We start from the raw sequence: 17,502 nt of genomic DNA, 5'->3' as shown, positions 1-17,502 counted from the left end.
CTGAGCCTTCGCCAGGCGAAGCAGAGGCGAACGGGACAGGGGCTGCTTTGTTTCTTTTCTATTATGCCTTATGTCTATCTAACCAAGACTTATTATAATTCTGCATCGTTTGGCCTGAGATTATGACTGTTGTGTTGTAGTGCAATTTTCAATTGTACTTTACTTTGATGCTCTAACTCGTGTGTTGAATTGTGCAAAGGTTTACATATTCCCGAGGAAACGGCCGGCTAGGAATCCGACTTTATGTGTGGGAGATCCTTATGGAGATTCACCCTGAATTACTCAATTGATTTTAATGTATTCATTTCATGGCGAAGATCCACCCTAATGGCTTAATTGATCTTAATGTACTGATTTTAATATGGACCTAATTACTTAATCGACTACGGCTATCTAATTAATTGTAAAACTTTGCCTTTTAATATGCGATCTTGGACCTCTCTTTGTTACCCTACGATTACGGTATTATGGCCATGTCCCGCGAATATGGGGATACACTTAGCAAAGACCCTTCGGTTAAATCATCATAGTCCCTCGAATGTTGCCTTTGTCCCTCGATGACCCTTCGGTATAGCCTACGGTTAAATGATGATCGTCCCTTCGAATGCTAAGGTATCCTCACAACTGTTGCCTTCAATGACCAATCGATGACCCTACGATGACCCTTTCACATCCAAAGGATAAAAATACTTACTTCTCAATAGTAAGGACAGTTTTACCCTCATAAGGATAGGAAATGCCCGGAAAGACCTCGGATAGGTATAACTCTTAATTGCTTATTCACAATTTAAAACTACTTTTCACACCTTACACCTTTCAAAACTTCCATTAGAAAATCACCACTTGGCATACATTCGCACTAGAATCATTGCCGAGTTATATTTTTCTAAACTATTTTCAAAACTAAACGAGATAACCACTTTGTATACATTCATTCAAGAATCATTACAAAGTTAAATTCTCCTTTTCAAAACATTTCCTACACATCTCTCAACCACTTTTTCAAACTAGAAAAACATAAATGATTGAGCAATTAAGAGCCCATGGATAACCATGGATACAAAGGGTGCTAACACCTTCCCTTTGTATAATGTACCTCCCGAACCTAAGAATCTAAATTAAGGTCTTTCCTGTTCTTTTCCACCTTTCCTTATTGGATAAAAGAAAAGTCGGTGGCGACTCTTGCTAACCGCGACATTGCGATTAAAAACACATTAAAGTCAGTTCACCGTATGACAGTAGCATCCAACAAAGTTTTTAAATTTGGTTGAAGGCCATTTTTGAAAATGTGGATTTGAGTCAATTCTCAAAACCATGCCCTTTACACTTCTGAAGCATGGATTTGAATCTTTCCCACGCCTCATTCAATGATTCGTTGGTCCCTTGTGAAAACACGGAGATTGCCGTTTTGGATTCCATGAAACGATTGTGGGAGAAAAATCTTTCAGTGAACTTCTCTTCCAACACGTTCCAATCCGTCATGACTGCAGGTGTTTGATCCAAGTACCAATCTTTTGCTTTGCCGAGCAAAGCGTGGGGAAATAATCTTTTGAACAACGGTAGCTCTTGAGCTTGATCAACTCCAGCCGCCAATGCTATCTCATAAAATTTGGTGAGAAAAGCAAAGGGGTCTTCATGGTCCATTCCGGTGAATGGACTTCCATATAGTAGGTTAAGAGTTCCCGTTTTCATCTCGGCTTGCCTTCTCGTGTGGTTGGAAAACTGAGCAGTATTCCTTGGACTGTTGACACAAGGTGTGGACATGGGCGGTGGTTGTGGTGGTTGATCCATGATAGGTATGAAAGGTGGTGGATGTGTTGTAGAAGAACTTTCTCCTTGTTCTTGTCGTTGTCTAGCTTGTTGCCTCCTTCGCCTCGTTCTGCTATTCAGTCTCCTGGCGGTTCTTTCGATCTCAGGATCAAAAAGAAGTTTGTCCTCAGGTACCTGCCCTCGTATAAAACGAAAGTTGCACACAAAACCAAACAAATTACAAGCACAAGTCAAAAATTCAAAAGTTAAAAATTAAACAACTATTGTGATGCTCGCAATATCAATTCACAATCCCCGGCAACGGCGCCATTTTGTTGAGTGTAGTTTTGGTGTCGGGTTTTTGTTATCGTCTCCACAGGGATTGTGAGATATCGCCGCCGTTCGACAGTTGTTTTAATTCTTAACTCGTAGTAACAAGGGGTTTTGGTTTTAGTCACGGTAGCTTGCATAAAAGTGTAAGAAAATGCGGTGAAAGTTTTGGTTTTTCTATTTGAGAAAGATTGTCAAAGTTAGGGTTCGACGATCACTTTGCATGTATATGTTCGATAAATAAAACTCATAAACTCCTTTAGATGATAAACTATTTCACGAAGTCCTCCCAATGTGTTTATCTCTAACACACATTGTGGGTTTTCCCATTTTGATCCATTGTTTATCTCTAACACAATCTATCAAAATGACAACTTTTTGGTTCAACTTTATGGTGAACAAAATCATTCATTACTATCTCTAGCTAACAAACAAGATTGGATGAAAACCTAGGTAAAGAGTTGGTAAACATCTCTCGATCATAAACCAACACAAAGAGTTATCGATAAAACAAAGTTTTCACCATATATTCATCATTAAAGAGTTTACAAATGAAGATCATCCCATTTACACACAAAGCTTATGATCATCTACATCTAACCTTGACAAAATGAAGAAATTAGCCACTCATTTTCATGGTGGCTTGCAAAACAAGTCTCGGTTGAAGGTTGATCAACATCCACGTCGAAGAATCGAGATTGGATGGGAATCCACCTTCTTTTTGTAGAATAATGTTAAGAGATGAAGAAAAATGGGTTTCTAGGTTACAAAATATCTCTAGAGCAATGCTGGAAAATATCTAAGAAAAATGCTAAGTAAAAGTACAAAGTATGGTTCCAAAAAGTAGCCCCTGCTACTTATAGAAGTGAGGTTTGAGCTGTCATGCTCGCTAGGCGAGCAGAATGGTTCGCCTAGCGAGCCCTAAAATAGGCACCAGAGGCACCTGCGCCCAGAGAAATATCTAAGTTCCAAAAAGTATGTTCGCTAGGAGAACAAAACCTTCGCTAGGCAAAGCCTACGCTTCAACCTTCGCTCCAGCGAGTTTGGATGGTTTTGCTACTGGAATTGCTCGCTGGGAGCTCGCTAGTGGCTCGCCTAGCGAGTAAGTGCTGGCTGTGCTTTTGACCAAGTCTGGGCACGTTCACTACCACCTTCGCTGGCTGCTTGCCTAGCGAGTTTGCTGACTTTTGCTACTGTAAAATTCTGGCAATGCTCGCTAGCATCTCGCTAGGTGCTCGCCTAGCGAGCACTTCGCTACACCACTTGCCTAGCGAGCATGCTGATGAATGCTTTCTTCTCTTGGTCCCTTTGCCAACTTTCTTGTGCCTTCATTTTCTATTATTTCATGCCTAATTCCTGCACAATAACACACAAGTTAAAGGTACCAAGATCGTTTAACATTGTATTACAATTCATCTAAAACAAAGGCGGTTTCGAACACTTTAGCAACAAAAAGGAGTGAAAGATGCCCACATTTGATAGCTCAAATAAGCACTTTTGGGCATCTAACAACCACCAACACCATTGTTGGAGGGTTGTGTGTGTGTGAGTGAGGGGGGGGGGGGGGGGAGGGAATTTAGCTCATCTCGGAGAAGGTACACCCAATAGGTGTTAATTGAAAACATCGTACTCGTAAAAGCTCATAACGCCTATGGCAGGAACTATGACCCAAAATCATCTTTTTGAGAGAAAATACAATCAGTGTACTCCCCCACAATAATGATCCCCTAGTCATGATGATTAAATATGCCAATTGTAGTGTGAAATAAGTGTTAATCAACTTTGGCATCTCAGCAGACATCCTGTTCTAGAATTCCTTCTAGGGGTTCCTATTCTGGAGGGGCTTTTAGGGGCTCCAAATGAATCCCAATAACATTGGATATTTCCAAGAGTCTCTGGTTGGCCTTTTGGAAAAACAGGTGCATGTCAAAGTCCACATCTCACTCAAAACAACATTCATCTCAGGGGCGAGTACCAGAACCATCAAGGTGAAGTATATTGTAATAGACGCCACATCCCTTACAACGTCATTGAAATTATGGTATGCAGATATCAGATGTCCTATGAGATATCAAGACACTGATATCTGATCAATAACATGACAACTTACATACAGAGGAACATAAAATAATAGAACACACAAAGTTGTTAACCCAGTTCAGTGTACAACAACACCTACATCGTGAGGCTACCAAGCCAAGGAGGAAATTCACTAAATAGTATTAGTTTGTAGGCCTTCTGCAAACTATCTCTAATTTACAATTAACACCCTAATCATTACCCGCACTTAACTTTTACCTAAGAATCTCTTAGGTGTGAGACCCTTCTTACGTCCATTTTAATCACAACAGTGATACTTAAACAATTACAAGAATTCAGAAGTCACACTTCACAGACACACAATCACTCAATGCTTAAAAGCTTATGAGTGCTTGACAATTCTTACAACCAGGAGGATATTTGAGAGGCTCACAAATAATACAGACACTCAAACCCTAATGCAATCAACTATCTTCTTTTCTTCGTGCTCAATTAGGTTTTGAGACATTCTATATATAGCCATAGAATGAACTGGATTTGGGCCTTGTACTCCATATGAACCAGCTGCACAACATTAGGTTATCAATCAAAAGTTTCCTAAAATATCTCAACATTTAGAAAACATAATCTGTTAACCACAATTAGAATCTCTGACTCCTCAATCATGAACGCCACATGGGAATGCTTAATATTCCACGAATATTCTAGAATCAGTTAGACACAAACATTACCAAGAGTAACACTTGTTTCAGACAAGATGTCACAACCACATGTTAGGACATCTTGTATAACATGTTGCAGCTAAGTTTGTTTTACCAAAATTACTGCCAATAAAAAATACAAGGAATTAAAAATCTTCCCCTTTGGAAAATTTTGGCTAAAACAACCAAGTACACTCTGCACATCTGTACCACAGTCCATGATAACATCATAGGATTGAAACACAAACATACCAAAATCAAACACACAAATAACAAGGGTATACATGCCATCACAACCGTCAGAGTCAGTACCGCCCTTGTTTCATATAACCAGGACTCCCCCTCAAGGGTTCCTCACATATCAGAGTCATATGCAATGGAAAAACACTTCAAGTCCATCACACAAAACACTTCCTTAATCAAGTTGATGTCACACCAGCATGTTGATGTCAGAACATCAAGTTTGACATCATACCTATACATCACAATACAACAGCCTAGACAGAGCCAGACCTGTATCGCCTTACTCCTTCAGCAAAGAGAGGTTAGTGGTTAGTGGTTAGCGCAGACAATACTCCCCTTTTTTAGCCATAATCTGACAAAGGTAATCATCTAACCAAAAGAAGATAAAACCGTATTCATAAAGTACAAGATCCCACACAAGGGGGAAAAAATATCCTGGTCACAGACCAAAAACCAAAGAAAACAAACAAAACAAAACAAGACTGTAATTAGATATCTTCCTGACTATCTGAGTCAGCTGTTGCATACTCTTCTCCTTCATCTTTTTTCTCATTATTAGCATTATCTTCACTAGCATAATCTTCATCATCAGTCCCTTCATTAACATCACCACTATGTACAACTTCATTCTTCTTCTCTTCTATCATAGCCTTCATCAATGTCTCTAGTTTAATCTTTGTTGCAGTGATAGATCTGATGGAATCCTTTAGCTCTTTACAAGTTTCCTTCAGCTGAGCAATGACACTCTTCTTAGATGTTACAGGGCCAGGTGCCTGAGAGGATGTCATAACAATGTCTAGGACATGAGTTCCTGCAAAGAGTTTGTAGTGGAGTGATAAAGGAGAATCCCTTTTCTTCACACTGTCAATGGGTAACAAGATACCAGAATGTTGATTTAGGATGATTCCACAAATGAGGGATGGAAAACAGATGGGCATTTTTACAGCAGTAGAGAAGGCTTGTTTCAACACTTGTTCAAAGATGTAATTTCCAAAGTCAAACGCTCTTTTTGTACCAACAAAATAGATAAATTTACGAAGACCAATAAATATTGTTGAGGTATGGTTAGTGGGCACCCAATTGGCAGTAACAATCCTATGAAGGGTGGCATATTTTACACTCAAGTTACTAGCAAACAACTTCCCTTTGTTTGACCAATGTTTAACCTGCTTGGTCGTGATCTCTTTACACACCTGATCATCAGTAACTTCCAGCTCAGCTCGAGGTTCATTTGTTCTTCCTAGAAATTTATTAATCATAGTTGGGGAGAATGTTACAACATTTCCTCTCACATAAACTTTACCATAGTCAACACTCTTTGTATCATCACATCCATCAGGGATAGTCACCACAAACTCCTTAACTAAGTTTTCATAGAAAGGTCCAAAGTGAGTGACATTCTTCATCAGCCCAACAACTTCTATCAGTTCCATGACCTCCTTACACTTAAGGGCATACTTCCCCAATTCCCTTTCTAGGGCTACCTTCCTCTGATACTTTCACCATTCTGCATTTTGTACATAATGTAAGGAAGCACTGTCCAGTGGAGCTTTAGGCCTAGCATCATGAGGTTTCTTGTTAGTAGATCTTTTTATAGGGGCGATGTCATGGACATCCTATTCAACATCAAACTCGGATTCACTAGAAGAGACAACTTTCCTCTTTCTAGTAAGGGTAACAACTTTACTCCATAATCTAGTGGGCCCAACAGGGGATTTTCCCGTAGAGCTTCTAGAAGGAGTACCTTTTAAACCATCAACTTTTCTCTTCACTTCCTTGGAGGGAGAGTCTTCAAAAACAACAGTCTTTCCTTTACGTCTTTGTAATCTCTTGGCAATACTAGGCGCAACAATGTTTGTAAGGGGTTCTTCATTAGAAGTAAGTTCTTCAACATTGATAGCAAGCTCAATTTTATTTTTACTTCTCTCACGAGCAACATGTTCAGGAACGCTTTCCTCAGCCTTTTCACTAGAGTCATTGTCAGGGCTTGGATCTTTTGTCAAAGATGTTTGAACATCTGGAAAAACGTTTGAGTTTACTTCCTTCAAAACAGATGCAACAAACTTCCTAAGTTCCTTATCAGTTGCATTTCTTTCTGCTTCCGTGGGATTTTCAGAGCCGTCAACATGCATACTAGGATTTCTTAAATCAGACCCTTTAAACCAAGATTCTTCTTCAATAACATTTTTTATCTTTATCGGGGATTATAGGTTCAGAAGACTTACCAGAAGTCTTGACATTTTTGATACAGAAGGTGTAGCTTTCTTTTGAGGAGGGGGATGAACTGTGGATAGAAGGGCAACGTCCAAAACCAGATCTGCCAGGTTGATCATTTGAAATTGTGCATTTTCTATAGACATTAGTGAGGAATATCCACTTGTGTCAGTTGGGACATGCATGTGAGTGGGTGAAGATTGTTGAGACATGTTAGTAGCCACTTGAGGCAAATGGAATTGGGAAAGGTTTTTGAGAGAGAGAGAGAGAGCACAAATGACTGGAAGAGAATGAGGCGTTTGAGTGGAAAAGGTAGTGTAGTTTTGTCCAAACGGGCACACAATGAGGTAAGGTGGTTTAGGTAAGCGTGTCCAATGTAATGATGAGATATATGCTCGTGTCTGACACACTTAATTAGCTGTTTTACTATAAATGCTCATTAACACAAATCCCAAGTTTTCCTCTTAATTTTTCAAATTGACTTGCATCCGAGGCTTTGGTAAAAATATCTACAAGCTGATTCTTTGTGTTAACATGCTCAAGTGTTATGACTTTGTCTTCAACAAGTTCTATGATAAAATGATGCCTAATGTCAATGTGTTTAGTTCTACTGTGTTGAATAGAATTTTTAGAGATATTAATAACAATCAAGTTGTCACAGAATAATGTCATGATATCTTGTGTGACATTGTATTTTGTCAACATTTGTTTCATCCATATTAGTTGAGAGCAGCTACTGCTTGCTGCTATGTACTCAACTTCAGTAGTGGATAGGGATACACAATTTTGTTTCTTGCTGAACCATGAGATCAAATTGTTTCCCAAGAAGAAACATCCTCCAAAGGTACTTTTTCTATCATCAACACTACCAGCCTAATTAGCATCACAATATCCTACTAACATAGAATTCAAATCATGGGAGTACAACATTCCATACTCACTTGTGCCATTCACATACTTTAGAATCCTCTTTACTTGATTGATGTGACTTACTTTGGGTTTTGCTTGATACATAACACACACACCAACAACACAAGTTACATCTGGTCTGCTTGCTGTAAGGTATAGAAGGCTGCCAATCATACTTTTATATAAGCTTTGGTAAATACTTAAGCCTTTTTCATCTTTAGATAACTTCAAGTGGGTAGGTGCAGGAGTTCTTTTGTGACTAGCATTATCCAATCCAAATTTCTTCACAATACTCTTAGCATATTTGCTTTGACACAAAAAGATGAAGTCTTCCATCTGTTTGTCTTGGAGCCCAAGGAAGTATGTCAATTCTCCTACCAAACTCATTTCAAACTCAGATTGCATTTGCTTGACAAAATGTTGGACCATCTCATCTTACATCCCTCCAAACACAATGTCATCCACATAGATATGAGCCATCATAAGTTTTCCATCCTTTTCTTTGACAAAGAGAGTTTTATCAATTCCACCCTTTCTATATCCATGATTGATGAGAAACTCAATCAACCTTTCATACAAAGATCTTGGGGCTTGTTTTAATCCATATAATTTCTTCTTTAATTTGTACACATGATTTGGGAATGTAAGATCAATAAATCCTTTTGGCTGTTCAACATACACATCTTCATTTAAATAGCCATTTAGGAAGACACCTTTAACATCCATTTGGAACAATTTGAACTTTAAAAGACATGCCATTCCAAGCAACAATCTGATGGACTCCAAGCGAGCAAATAAAGCAAAGGTTCATCAAAGTCTACTCCTTCCACTTGGGTGTATCCTTGAGCAACAAGTCTGGCTTTGTTTCTGGTGACAACCCCTTGTTCATCAGACTTGTTCTTGTACATCCATCTAGTGTCAATAACATTTGTTCCTGCAGGTCTTGGAACCAAATCCCACACCTCATTTCTTTTGAATTGCCCAAGTTCATCTTGCATAACATTAATCCAGAACTCATCAGTCAAAGCTTCCTTGATATTCTTGGGTTCAAATTTAGAGACAAAACAAGCATTTGACACAACTTCCTTTGATATGGTGATAATTCCTTAATTTGGATTTCCTCTTATAAGCTCCTTAGGGTGATCTTTCTGAATTCTGATGGAAGGCCCTTTGTTAGTTGAATCATTCTTTGTAGGTTCAGTATTAATATTTGTGTCTGCAACATCTTCTGGGACATCATTCATTGATGTTTCAACATCATCTGTGACATCAACTTCGTTAGTTGAGTCCTCCACTACAATGTTGATGGATTCCATAATTACCTTGGTTATGGAGTTGAACACTCTGTATGCTCGGCTGTTTGTGGAGTACCCTAGAAAAATTCCCTCATCACTTTTAAGGTCCATTTTTCTCCTCTGCTCACGATCTTCTAGAATATAACATTTGCTTCCAAATACATGGAAATATTTCACATTTGTCTTTCTTCCTTTCCATAGTTCATACAATGTGGTAGAAGTTCCAGATCTGATAGTCACTCTATTAAGAATATATCAGGTAGTGTTCATTGTTTCAGCCTAAAAGTGATATGGTAGTTTCTTAGCATGAAGCATGACCCTGACACATTCTTCAATGGTTCTATTTTTGTACTCAACCACACCATTCTGTTATGGGGTGATGGGTGAAGAGAACTCATGACTAATTCCTTCAGAGATGCAGAATTCCTCAAACTTGTTGTTCTCAAATTCCTTCCCATGGTCACTTCTAATCAACGATGCCACAATTCTTCTCTCTTTGAATCTTTTGGCAGAATTTTTAGAGATATTTCTTTATTTTTTGGGATTTTTAATATTAAAGATAAAAATATTTTTTTTATATTATAAAATACTTAGTTATAAATTAACCTAATTATATTAATTAAGTTAACTAATTATTCTAGTTATCCTAATTAATTTTGAAATTAATCCTAAAATTAACCATAATAAAAATAATTAAAAGTAAAAATAAAATAAATAAGAAAATAAGTTAAATAAACCAGAAGGTGTAAACCTAGTTGTGAAGAGCAATGACCCATTCGCTGGGGGTTTAGAAAGCAAAAGAGTCTGGCCCATGAGACCTCTGAGCCCTACGCTTGGCTAGAGTGCCCATGAGAGAAAGTCAATGGTTGACTCTCTAGGGGGCATCTGATCATGATCAGAGGCATAAGACTGGATTAGATCATAACCTTTGGCTTGGTATACTAGTCAATGGTAAGCACAATGGGAGGTGGAAATTGAAAGTCAAAGGAAGCATATGGTAAACGTGTGTACACAACGACTGGCCAGACTAGGCTAATTCACTTGCTCTTCTTGAGCCACATGGGTGTGACCTGGACACGGGGGAAGGAGTATATACGGGGAAGTTCCTCATAACCATTTTATTTACTTACTTTATTTATCTCTCTTCCCCTCTCTTCTCTCGTCCCCTCTCTCTACTCTCCCTCTTCTCCCTCTCAACCTCCCTTTCGGCCACCTTCCAAAACCATAAACCACCTCATCAACCACTATATTCCCCAGTTTCCAGTTGACATTAAACTAGAAACTTCAAACATTCTTCATCCTTTCCCTAGCAACCTTCAATTCCTTAGAACCCTAACCCTAACATACTACCCAGTTGAACCCTAGCTATTCCCAAATGAACCCTAATTGGGTTTTAAAGAACCCTAACCCTAAAAGTGTAAGAACCCTAGCTTGAAGAATATGAAGCTTCATCTTCTTCTTCTAACCCAAACCCAAACTAGCCCTAAATCCACCAACATCCTTCCCAAACTCTGGTTGATCCATAGATTGGTCTCCTCTGAATCTTAAACCAACTCTCAAATCCCAAAAACCAAACAATAATTTTCTAATCCCAAACCCTAACCTCTTTTGTTAACCCCAACTTCTTCCAAGAATCAAACCCTAAGTTATAAACATCAAGAAAACGTAAACAGTCACGCAAATAATATGAACCTTAACCTTTATATCAGTATAAATTAAGCATCATAGATTCAATTATGAAGAAGAAGACCAACATACGGGAGCGTGGCTTCCCTCGATGAAGGTAAAAGCTTCTCCTTTAACTTTTTGTTTTGAATTATTTATCTCCCCCTCCTTCTGACTTTTTCCTATTCCTTCTATGCAAGGTACCACCGACAATGATGTATGAGGAAGAGCTCAAGTGAGTTAGGGTTTCAATATGAAACCTTAAACACTTTGTAATTGGAGCTTTGAGTGCTTGGTCGGATTTGCAGCAATAATAATCTTTGGGTTTTTCATTTTTCTTCTTCTTCTATTATGATTTTTCTTCTTATTTATAGATTGATTTTTAGGGTTTTGAAATTTAATTTGCTTGATGTTTTAGGAATCTTGTAATCTGATTAATTTGATTCAGTTAGAAATTTTAGGGTTTGTAATGTATTTGGACTGATTTCTTTGTAAATCATATTGTTCTGATATATTTATGCAATAAAAGGGATATTTGATCTAATTTTGCTATTCAATGCCTTTTGATTCATTTTGATTTTTGATTCCACGCAAACTAGAGTTTTTGAGGGCCTTGTGTTCAATTTTGACTAACCTGATCACAAAGTTGACCAGGTACATCTACCATAATAATGAAACACCGTTAATAAATAAAATCGGGCTAAACTTAATACTAACCAACCACATGAAAAAATATAATAACTATTAATAATTCTAATAATTATTTGGTCTAATAATAAACTTTATCTTAATATTAACAAAAAATATAATAATAATAAGACTATTAATAATTATTAAACATAACAATAGAACATGTCTTAATATTAAACCTATAGAAAACCATAACTAATATATAATATTATTAATAATCCTACTAATTACTTTATATTATTAATAATAAAACACTAATTAACTTCTAATTACTAAATAATAATTATCTTAATTTCCAATTATAATATTTTCCTAGTAAGCTAATAATAATAATAACCTTTTAGCCTAATTTCTACTAATTATGTCATTCTAATTAGTTAACTGAATAAAAACTATATGTTAATTTAAAATCTAAATAATATCCTTAAGAGTCCAAAAATAGCAACTATAGCCTAAGCTAAGATGAAACTCCTAAGAGAGAATAAAAAGTCAAAACGCCCCCCATTGATCTTTTAGGTCATTAGGGTTGATCAGATGATCTGTATGGGTCCCTGGATAGGTTAATATCCTATACTCTTACTCAGGTGAATGGAAAAAATGATGGTCAAAATTTGGGGTACGACAAATATGATATCTGCAATCCCTGATTAAATACAAAACTAAGATTCCTCCCACATGACCCATGGATGTCAAATATCAAGGATTAAGGTTTCATGACCTTGAATTCAAGAGAAATGTCACCATTAGTCAATGTATCATGGTGTGCCCTGGATTTGAATTTCACGGAAACCCTAGCTCCCTGTTGATTATAAACATCAAAGCCTTTGAATCCATGATGTTTAATGTAAATGGTAAAATGAATGTGTTATGATGCTAATGAATATGCAGATGAACCATAGACCAAAAGTTAAATGAAAGTGCAAAACAGGATGACAAATTTTAGGGTATGACAAAGAAAATTTGGTGATTTGAGTCAAGTGAACAAGTAAAATAAAACAACATCAACATAAAGGAAGTGACATATTTTTCTTGTGATTCGAGTCAAGTTATAGGTGTGATTAGAGTCATAATGGTTCATGATTTGAGTTATGTATAAATTGTGATTCAAATCAATTTGGACAGAGCCAAATAGGAAAATTTTAGAAATTTGTGATTTGAGTCATGTATAAGTGATGATTCGAATCAAACTAGGCAGTGGCTAACATGAATTGTGTGATTCGAATCAGGTGGAAATTGTGATTCGAGTCACACTGTTGCATGATACGAATAAAATGAAAGTTGTAATTAGAGTGACAAATGTAAAATTCTTCCTATTTTCGTCTGTTTGATTTGATTCGAATCATGGTTTATGACTGATTCGAGTCACACACATGAAATCTTAATTTTTCATGTTTTTTAAAATAATTTGAGATTCCACTTCCCACATAACTTGAACCAACATCAAATATGGTTATTTTTCCATAAACTCAACCAATTGACTTAAAACATAATGATCATACTCAAATGCAAATACTTGAATTGTGCATGCTAAAACACATAGATTCAAAACTTAATCCAAAAATGTACAATTGAATAGGAGAATCAATAAACAATAATATCGAAACAAAAACTTAAGAGACAAACAACAAAAACTTATTAGGGTTCTCTCCCTTAATATATTAGAGACATGCAACTTCACTGTTAGTGGGAGAATCAACTCGAAATGCCAAAAGTGACTCTCAATTATGGCAAAGCAAGTCGTCGGAAAGTACTAGGCAAAGGAACAAGAAGACATCAAATATTTGAAGATAGTACAATGGTTAAACCTAGTTGATATGTTCATGCACATAATCAAAGAGTGCACTTAATAATATTTTAAATATAAAATCAGGGAGTCAAAATGAAAAAACAAGATGAAGAAAATGATTTTGATGCAGATGACAAGAAGTAATGAATGATCAAAATGAAACTAGTATGATATGCACATGTAACGCAATTAAATGATATGAATGAAATAAAATGAGATACTTTTCGTAAAAAAATGGAAGTGTTTAATGATGAAATAGAATTATTGAGTGAAAATTGAGGAGACATGCACTAAATTTCAAAATTGAAAGCTATGATTCAGATTAGGTATAAATATGATTAAAATCAAGTACTCAATTTTTTATGAGAAGCTATCTGTAATTCAAATTAGATGGTGGTGTGATTGAATCAAATGAATCGATAGTTTTTCAAGAAAAATGAAGATATATGATTTGAATCATGATGCTCTATGATTCAAATCATTAATCAAAAATCTTAAAAATTTAAATGCACAAAAAATAGCTTTTATGAAATTACGAAAGTGGTAATTAGGGTTTCTAAAAGCTAACGTATTTTAATGAATATGCTAAAAGGGTTAATGCTAAATGAAAAATAATTTTAATGATGCATGGAAGAATGGATAAGAATATGCACAAATGAATAACAACAACTTGATGCAAGATATTAATGAAGGTATTTTAATGCAAAAAAAAAACTTTAATAGCAATTAATACCATGATGCAGATGAATACACAAAAAATAACATATGAAAGAAATGATCTAGATGGAAATACAAATGAATGAGATGTATAAATCATGCACACATAGAAAACATATACTAAATATACACAAAATACATAAAACAAACAAATATTGACAAGTAATTAAAGGTACACTGATAAAATATGAAGAAGGGTGGAAAAATCATATCAATTTGATGATCTAGGCTCTATCTTGCTGTACAAGTAATGGTTAGTACAGAAAACTTAAGCAAAATAATAATATGATCAAAATAAAATACAATTGGATACGTCTTCCTTTTCATATCTGGAGAAAAATTATCAGACACTCCTTAATAAGATATCAAATAAAGTGAAAAGGTATATCAATGATTAAATTACTTTTCTTTATCTTTGTTTTGGTTATTTTTGTTTGTGTCTACCTTTCATCAATGATTAATTACTTCGTTGCTTGAACTTTGCGTTGCCAAGCTTGGATAACTTATTCAACACTTGACATTAATTTGGCTCACTCAAAAACTTATTTCTTTGAGTCTTCTCATATTATTGTTGAATAATTAACGAACACACCAACATCTTCATAGAAACTATATCCATCTTCCTTCACGGTGACCTTGGAAGAGTATGTCTTCAAAGAGATGCTTCTACTTTATTTTAAAAATCCTTTTCTCTTTCCTTTTTATTAGATTCAGATAATTTAAGCTTCATGATAAGTAAGATTTCTAAACATAATTGAAATATTTAAAGTATTTAAATCATATGGCTAAGTGGCCATTCCTGCACATATACCTTAACACGTTTTCAGCCCAATCCTGGTTAGGTAAAGTCACATTGAAACTCTAACTTATGATTATATAAACTGTTAAAATAATGATATTAGATTGCTTTATATAACTTAAAGTCATTTAATCAACTTATATCAAGTAAGAAACACAATATCTATTTAATTGTATAGATTCCGCTATTTGAAGTTGGGAGCTCAATTGAACACACCATTCAAATTTTTCTAGTACATATCTTCAACTTTTGAGTCGCTTAGACCTGATAAAAAGAGTAGGCTCTGATACCATTTGTTGGTGGAGGGTATTGGGATCCAAATGGTCTAGAGGGGGTGAATAAACCATTCCCTTAAAACCATTTTCAAAAGCATTTCCTTTTAGAAAATTAGAGTTTTACCAATAGTTACACATATTACATGCTCTGAGGCCAATTGTTGATATCGTAAAAACATATTGCAAACAGAAGTCAAAGATATTGGCTGTTTTATAAAGCATACAATTAAATGAATATTTCAGTTAACTCATATTATCATAAATCAAAACAACTGAGAAATATGAATTTTCTTAAACAACCTATTCAACAATTATCATAATTCAATTTTCACACAAAGATTAAATTGAATTTGATTAATCGAATGATCAATTTAACGATCAAGAGTTCATACACCAATAATCATAAGAAATAATGTTCAAATGACTAGATTTATCACACACCTAAACTTTCATCACGAAATCACTATAAGCAGATAAATCCTAACAACATATTATTCTATGAAAGTGATACAAACCTAAATATGAGAGAGAGAGAGAGAGAGAGAGAGAGATGTAAGAAGAAGAGTACACCAGATATGTAATGGTTCATCTCTATCATCCTCACATCAGCTTAATCCACTCTTCAATAGTCTCCCATTGGAAATTTGTTAGTCTTCCAATGATAATAAAATGACAATTGCTTACAGAAATTATACAACCACTTGATACAAGATACTCCTAAAAATAACTAGTCTTCTTATCTTGATCCTCTCCTGTTGCATTCGGTGTCTGCTTCGTCGATCTTGCAAGTTCCACCTGATCTCGACTTAAATCTTCCATAATCACTAACCTGCTCCAAGTCTTCCGTATGTCATAATCCCCCCGATCCCATGGATTTCTTGATCTATCTGAAGAGCACAAAAACTTTGACTTCGTCTGTAGGATTCCACACAACTCTACCAAAGTAATCCTGGAGAAAAAACTTCTTCTTTTTCCTATTGGATTGCCAAACTCCAACAACAACACACAATCTGAATATTTACATGTAACTCAAGAACTTCACAAACATCAACATGAATTAACCTCCTCCACAATAAATCTCACATTCCCTATATTTGAGAAGAAAATATGATGTTAATCTTGCTAGATATTTGAGAAGAAATAGATTTCACATTCCACTCTACTTGTTATTTGAAAGTGTATTTTCAAGTTTTTAAAAAGGCTTTCAAAGATATGCTTATCGTCACAATAATCATTCTCATTATTATGGTGAGAAATAAAAAATGATAATCTGAAAAATTGATGGTGAGGAAGAGAGGAAAATTATTTATATAGGTGACTGAGATTATGCACAAAATGAGTGAAAAATAATGTTTAATTCGAGTCAAGAATATTTGTTGATTTGAGTTAAGTGAACAAGTAGAGTGGAACAAGATCAACATAAAAGAAGGTACCTATTTTCTTGTGATTCGAGTCAAGTTAAAATTGTGATTCGAGTCATGACGGGTCATTATTCAAATCAAGTAGAAACTATGATTCGAGTCAAATTGGACAGGGCCAACAGAAAAATATGTGCAACTATGTGATTCGAGTTATGTGTAAGTTGTGATTCGAATCAAAGTGAGCACTGACTAATAGAAGCTTGTGTGATTCGAATCATGTGTATCTTGTAACTCGAGTCACAATGTTGCATGATTCGAATAAAGTATAAACCGTGATTCGAATCACTGACAGCAAATTCTTTTATTTCCCCTATTTAGATTTGATTCGAGTCAAATATTATGTGAGATTCAAGTCACACACATGAAATCTCATTTTTCAAAATTTTCAAAATAGTTTGAGATTTCATTTTCTACATAACTTGCACAACCTCAAATATGATTCTTGTTCAATTAATTCAGCTGACTTAAAGCATAATGATCATACTACAAAGACTTTGATCTATGCATGCAAAATACGAATTATTGCAAAACACCATTTAAAAAACAATGCACTTAATTCTAGAATATTTGAAAATATCTAACTAGAGGAGACTCAATTACTAAAATGATGAATGATAAATGATAATAAACGAGACAAGCAACAAAACCAAAGCCCTATAGGGCATAGG

At 35.4% G+C, this 17,502-nt stretch overlaps 1 protein-coding gene across 1 annotated transcript; it reads right to left on the bottom strand.

Moving 5' to 3' along the window:
- Window positions 1-5,551: 5,551 nt before the first annotated feature.
- On the bottom strand, window positions 5,552-6,496 carry LOC127114756 (uncharacterized). Its single transcript, XM_051046658.1, has one exon. The coding sequence runs from the start codon at window positions 6,494-6,496 to the stop codon at window positions 5,552-5,554; it is 945 nt and encodes a 314-aa protein (XP_050902615.1).
- Window positions 6,497-17,502: the final 11,006 nt, after the last annotated feature.

The sequence above is a fragment of the Lathyrus oleraceus genome, chromosome 1 (genome assembly GCF_024323335.1).
Source record: "Lathyrus oleraceus cultivar Zhongwan6 chromosome 1, CAAS_Psat_ZW6_1.0, whole genome shotgun sequence".
NCBI classification, from domain to species: Eukaryota; Viridiplantae; Streptophyta; class Magnoliopsida; order Fabales; family Fabaceae; genus Lathyrus; species Lathyrus oleraceus.
Note: the sequence above shows the minus strand (reverse complement) of the source record. Positions and strands in the feature narration are given on the sequence as shown.